Source organism: Elephantulus edwardii, unplaced genomic scaffold (genome assembly GCF_000299155.1).
Source record: "Elephantulus edwardii isolate Elephantulus edwardi_28Jun2011 unplaced genomic scaffold, EleEdw1.0 scaffold00391, whole genome shotgun sequence".
Lineage (NCBI taxonomy): Eukaryota > Metazoa > Chordata > Mammalia > Macroscelidea > Macroscelididae > Elephantulus > Elephantulus edwardii.
This window is the reverse complement of record NW_006400141.1, coordinates 1,472,550-1,479,434: the sequence shown is the minus strand read 5'-3', so window position 1 is coordinate 1,479,434 and position 6,885 is coordinate 1,472,550. Positions and strand designations below refer to the sequence as shown.

The following is a 6,885-nucleotide window of genomic DNA, read 5'->3' as shown; positions in this document are numbered from 1 at the left end:
CTATTAATAGGGTTTTTTTAAATTTAGATTGTTTATTTTTCATTTCAATGAACATCTACAGAGATTTTGGGATTCCATTCATTCATTGTTGCACCCTTCTCCCCGCACAAACCCCTCTCCCCTCCCCCCCCCATTTGCTCCTCTCCTTGAAAAGCAAAAGAAAAACTCCCTCATTGGTTCTCCCATTGTTAAGTCCCATATGTTTCATTCTCTCCTTCTTTTTCAAATTACATAGCCCTATAGACACCCAGAAAGATGTTCACAAAAATGTTTAAGACTAACTTCTGTCTCCATAGCTCTGGGCTCTGATCCTCACATCCATATGGAAGTTCAAGGGAGTGGTGAGATCCGACTGGAATGCTCCTCAGTTGGATGGTACCCAGAGCCCCAGGTGCAGTGGAGAACGCCCAAGGGAGAAAAATTTCCATCCACATCAGAATCCAGCCATCCTGATGAGGAAGGCCTGTTTACTGTGGAAGCATCACTGATTATCAGAGACAATTCCTTGGAGAATGTGTCCTGCAGCATCCAGAACCCCCTTCTTGGCCAGGAGAAGGAAGTAGGAATTTCTATACCAGGTTAGTGGAATTAATGCTGGATTTCTATATTGACATGGTTTCAGGGTCATACCACCTGGCCCACCAGCCCAGCCATGACCTTATAGACAGAACTGTTCACTTTCTTGACTTTTATTCCTACCTACCAGTTTGAGGAAGCCCACCAGCTTCACTAGAGTAGTAAAGTATCTATTACCTAGATCTCTATAGAGATTACATAGAAATCCCAGATTTTCCATTTTTGGAGATAAATCTTAGATAGAGAAACCTTATTACTGGGGGCCTTTCTAATCTAGAGTCTTCTCTCTTTGAATGAAAGAGAAGTCTAAAATAACTTTTCTATTTTTACTCTTTCCACTCTTGAATTCTCCTTGCCAGTTTTCTGAGGGACTCAGAGAAGCAAATACTCTTGTTTCTGCATCAACTACCAACTCTGGTGCAGGCAAAAACTATGCCTTACTCTTTAGTAATTATTTCATTTACATTATGTTAGATATAGAGAGCCTCATGGTATAGTGAGTTAAGAATTGAGCAGCAAAACAACAGGTCAACAGTTTGAACCCATTAACCACTCTGCAAGAGAAAGGTGTGGTAGTTTCCTTTTGTTAAGACTTACAACCTCAGAAACTTGATAAAGGGTCACCATGAGTCCATAGCAATGCGAGGGCATATTACACAGAGAAGCATCATTTGTTTTTCTGATTTACTTTCCTTAATTCCCTTGGTTCCCACCTTGCTTTGATAGTTAAGGAGGAATTCTCAAAATAGCATGAATAGATCAGTTACCTTCTTTATTTCACAGACCCTGTCCCATACTAATTCATGTACATTTTTATTCCTTTATTTGCCTTCTCTCTTCTACCCAACGGAAAAATCTTTCTGACAATCAGAGTGGCATTTTAGTCACTATTTTTGCCATGATAGACTTAGGAGAAGCCCAGGCCATTCCTTCTATTAATTCATTTTGGAATCAGGAGGGAAGCTGAGCTTGCTCAGAGTTTCTAAACAAGTGTCCTTTTTTGGGAATTTTGTTTTAGCTCCTTTCTTTCTGAGGCTGACTTCCTGGATGGTAGCTGTGGCTGTAATTGTGATACTCCTAGGACTTCTCACCATTGGGTCCATAGTTTTCACTTGGAGATTATACAGGGAAAGATCCAGAGAGAGGAGAAATGAATTCAGCTCCAAAGGTAAGTCACAGGCTCCCAGGGTATTGGTCAGGCTTTATCCATAGTGCTCTCTCCAGCCAAAGGTCTGATAAGGCATTCTGAGTCTGTTAATATTTACAGCCTTCGAAACCCTATAAGGTTACCATGACTTGAAATGGATTCTATAGCAGAAGGTAAATATGTTATCCCAAAGGGTTAGATCAAAGTCCTTTACAATGAATTCCAACAGGAAAATACTGGATTCTAGATTAAAAGCTGAAAGAAACTTAGGAATCACAAATATTTAATATGATGAAGAATGAGGTTTTGAGACACAGAGTCAGAACCAACTCTAAATGAGATAGTCAATCTGATAATTCTTTACTACTCAGCCCCTCAGTCCATATTCCCACTTTCAATTCAAATTTCTGTTAGCCACTTCTTTTTTTCCCCCACTTTTAAAATTTATTTTTATTTTCTATTGGTTTGCACACAAAATTCATATACAGTGTATTCCTCACAGTATGGGAATTTTAAATACTTTTTAAAATGGATTTGCTTACAAAATTTATATACCTTGTGTTACACACTATTCTTCACTGACATTGTGTTTCATACAATCATTCTCATACTTTATGTTTTATAAACATTGGACCTTGACCATCATTACCCTGTCTTATAGCCTGGATCCTTCCCATTTGCTTCCCCCACTCCCTCTACCCAGAAAACTGTGCTGCCCTGTGGTTTCACCCCTATCCATCCTCACCCCTTCACCCTTCCCTCCCCCTCCTTGAGTTCCTGTTTATTTTAGCCACTTCTTATTAAAGATCTGCTCTTAAGTCAAATCTCTAATAAGATCTTATTAGGAACTTCCTGCATATTTCTTAGAAAACTAAACAAATAAACCTTTGTTCTTATTGACAACATTTGAGTACTTGGGCATTCATAAATGAAACAGCTATTCCTTTGTATGTTTCCCACAAAGTTTTACCCCCTCCCTCATATTCTCCGTAGGACACTGAGATATTTCTGTTTGTTTTCCAGAGAAACTCCTGGAAGAACTCAGTAAGTTCTGCCTCCTTGTCATTGTTTCATCCAAAGGTTTTCTCTCTCTTATCTATAACCTGCCATTGACGCTCTCTCTCTCTTCCATTGCAGAATGGAAAAAGGCTACATTGCATGCAGGTCAGTGGCTTTGAACTTCTCCAGGGCTTTGAGACCCTTTGTTAGGGGATTCAAAATCACATGATTATTGGAAATGAAAACACAACACTAGCACCATTTTAGCGATGAAGCTAGAGAAGGAAAAGGTGATAACCAATGGCCTCAACACTCTCCTCAATAGCCAGAGCACTACCCTCACAGAGAGGGTTCCATCTAGTACCAAGAACTGTCAGCTCCCACATCATCCTGTAAGCGTTCGGGGAAAGGAGACTGGAGACGGTAGAGAGAGTTGAACAAGCCAAACAGCTCCTAAAGTAGTGTTCTATTTCTTTGAAGAAAGAGGGATAGGTCCCACTACCTCTAACATTCACTGAACTGACCTTTGGATTCCTCTCTCTCTAGTTGATGTGACTCTGGATCCAGACACAGCCCATCCCCATCTCTTTCTGTATGAAGATTCCAAATCTGTTCGACTGGAAGATTCACGGCAGAAACTGCCTGAAAATCCAGAACGATTTGATTCCTGGCCCTGTGTGTTGGGTCGTGAGGTCTTCACCTCAGGAAGACATTACTGGGAGGTGGAGGTGGGAGACAGGACTGACTGGGCTATTGGAGTGTGTCGGGAGAATGTAATGAAGAAAGGGTTTGACCCCATGACTCCTGAGAATGGATTCTGGGCTGTGGAGTTGTATGGAAATGGATATTGGGCTCTCACCCCTCTCAGGACCCCTCTCCCATTGGCAGGAGCCCCCCGCCGGGTTGGAATTTTCCTGGACTATGAAGCAGGAGATACCTCCTTTTACAATATGTCTGATGGGTCCCTCATCTATACTTTCCCTAAGGTCTCTTTCTCTGGCCCCCTCCGGCCATTCTTTTGCCTATGGTCCTGTGGTAAGAAGCCCTTGACCATTTGCCCAATCACTAATGGGTCTGAAGCAGTCACTGTAGTTTCTGAAACTGGGGAACTTTCTAAGGACATTCCACTGTCCCCCATGGGAGAAGAATCTGCCTCTGGTGACACAGACACCCTGCATTCTAAACTGATCCCTTCCCAACCCAGCCAAGGGGCACCTTAAGGGTTATACTGACCCACTTGCTTTCTTTTCCAACCTTTCTGTCTCACCACCCTTGCGGCTTCAACTGTCAACTTCTCTCAGCCCTTGTGTCTTCCTGTTAGGCAGAGATAAATTAAGTTTGGGAAGGTTGTGCTGCTATAGCTGCTGCTAGAGAGGGTGGAGTATAAGATATTTCTAATCTGTGTCTGTACCAATATTTGAAAGTGAGGTAGGGGATTGACTCTTAAACTCCTTCCAGTGTTATCTGTCAAGGCCAGATCCTACATGGTGAGATTTGGAACAGACAGTTCAGAAATTGAAATAGGGTCAGGTTGACATATGTTTATAGCAGAAACATCTTGGTATTGAGCATAGCGCAAGTAGACAAGTGTAAAATCCAAAGGGAAGGAGAGATACCAGGCTGAAATTCCACAAAGGAACTTGCAGGAACACCAGAGTAGATCAGAGAATGAGGGAAACATCAAAATAATAATGCAATCTTAAGTTTAGGGGGACTACATCTCAAATTTTTCATGCCATGTCTGGCAGGGATGGAGGAGAAAGGCCTGCCAGCTCTAGGCAACAGGGTAGATGGAATAGAGAATAGATGAGATGAGTGGAGCTGGAGCAAAAGTGTGCTAGAGGAGAACATTTTGGACCAAACTCGAAGTTGTCTGCATTGTTTTTCCTCAAATCTTCTTTCCTCTCTGCCTCTGCCTGGGCAACAATTTATTCTCAATTTGTTAGCTTCATGCATTTGCCCATTCTCTTCCTACTGATCTAGTATTTCTAAGCAATTTCCAGGAATCATCCTCTGTATTGCCCCTTTATCAGCCAGTGTCAGCCTCCTGCCCACTCAGCCTTCATCCAACAACCAAACTCTTCAAATATCTTGTTAGTTAGATTCAACTTCCATCCATTTCCACGTGGTACCACAGTCTATTCTTTCTCCATTTACTCATGTTTCCTATAGTCTATTTCTCCACATGCTCCGAATGCTACATAATTTTCTCATATATATGCAACTAGAAATGTGATTGCATCTATTCATATTTGTCCTTGCCTATTTTCCTGCATTTGTCCCACCAAATGAAAATTTATCCATGTTCACACTTTCCATTTTCATTGTCATTTTTCCATTTGCCAAATCTTCCAGTCTTTACCTAATAAATAATTCCATCTGATTGTTGAAAGCAGCCTCTGTATCTTCTTTTCTTTACCCTAACAAGTACTGAAACAAAACCAGAAAATAAACCTATGAGTATGAGAATGCAGTTGACAAAAGCAGCACCATTTTCTCTAGTATAAGACCTATCCCAGGCTCGATGACAGGCAAACACAGACTATGAGGGCCCACTACTTATAAAAAGTAAGCCACAATGCCAATGGCTATCCTTAGCCTCTGTTTGAGTGGTGACTCCATTTCTACCACCAGTAAAGTGACTGACACCTAATGGGGTCCTGCCTCACTATATCAAGCAGTTTCATCGAGAGAAGGGACGAGGATTAAATGAAGAGGCAGAGAGGCTACTCCTGATGGCGAATAGCAAACTTTATTATAGAACTCTTGTCTTATATTCTTTTTGCAGTGAACAGAAAAACAACTTAGCTTCAAGGCCAACAATGCATTTGTTTTGACTTATTAGTCATCTGCTAGCAAGGCTTCCAATTAGCAAGCAAGGCCATCAGAACAGAATCTTTAGGTAAGGACGTACCATTCTGCACATCCTTGCTTGGCCTTGGGGTTCAAGGAATGGTTAAACTTGGTTTTGCTCCCCTTCAAACGTCTGCACATTTGAACCTGGTATATAATGGCTACTTGCTTAAAATTGCTGCAGTATGGCTTACTTTTTAACACCCTGCTTCCTTGAGTTGTTTTCTATCAAGCAGATACTATAGCCAAGATAGAATTAGTCTTGATGGTCTTTTGATACAGGGCTAATCTTGCCTTACAAGTTAGCCAGGCCTCAACAGACACCTAGTATAGGTAAGTGAAGCCAGCCCTTCAAATTAACTATACGCTTTCCAGAAGAAGGGATCTCCCTCTGATGACATAGTCCATAGAGAGCTATACTGTTAGATGGAATACCACAAATCTCTGGTGGCTCAAATCCACCAGCTGCTCTAAAGGGGGAAATTAGACAATCTTCTGTTCAATTTGCAACCTCTAAAAACTCATGGGAGGGTCAGCTATATGAGTCAGTTCTGACTCATGGGCAAGGAGTTGTGTTGAGTTGACATGAATGAATTTGGCCTTACGTGCTTCCCAGGAGGAGAATGTATTTAGGATATCTTCAATATTGATATGGTTCATAATTAAAATCAAATTTTAAAACCTTGAGTTGGAAAATGTTGTCTCAGACAGAACCAAGGGGTCTGGTTGACCCCTACCTCTGATTCTATGAGAAGCCTATTGACCCTTTATTGCCTTAAACCAGGATTAAAAATAGTCCCTTCACTTGGGGTCTGCATTGAATGCAATTCAACTGACCCTGCTCCCAGTGACCAAAAAGTAAGAAAAACCATCTTCTAGATACATCTTCTGCTGAGAAATCATCACAATCAGACCTATTTTTCAAGCCACAAATTCTCTAAATCCCAAATTATGTCCACAATGAAATATTCAATATAGCTGTTATTACACCAAAAAGATTTATCTTTTTGGAACTAAATGACAACTCTACTAAATTTTCATTCTACCTGCTAGCTTTGTAGAGGATCACAACAAATTAAAACTAAATGTTTACCATTAGGGGGAAGTCTGAACACCAGACTTGTCTAATAACATCACATTCTTACTGCTTTAAAAGAAATATGATATTGTGGCAGGCAGCACATCGTCAAGGGCTCCATGGTGAAAGCCATCACAACATGGCCCACAGCAGCCTCACACTTGCTTACCCACCCAGACCTATGGAGCAACACCATCAATTCGCTATTGAAGTAGTGACTCTGCTGACAAAA

The 6,885-nt window shown here is 41.2% G+C and overlaps 1 protein-coding gene across 1 annotated transcript in view; it reads left to right on the top strand.

Annotated features, from left to right (window-relative positions):
* Nucleotides 1-3,942, top strand: part of LOC102861329 (butyrophilin subfamily 1 member A1-like) — a 10,181-nt gene extending 6,239 nt beyond the window's left edge. The window contains exons 3-7 of the mRNA XM_006902337.1: nt 297-578; nt 1,595-1,744; nt 2,747-2,767; nt 2,861-2,887; nt 3,269-3,942. Coding sequence (XP_006902399.1) covers nt 297-578; nt 1,595-1,744; nt 2,747-2,767; nt 2,861-2,887; nt 3,269-3,942 — 1,154 coding nt within the window. The remainder of the gene's footprint in view (nt 1-296; nt 579-1,594; nt 1,745-2,746; nt 2,768-2,860; nt 2,888-3,268) is intronic.
* The last annotated feature ends 2,943 nt before the right edge of the window (nt 3,943-6,885 follow it).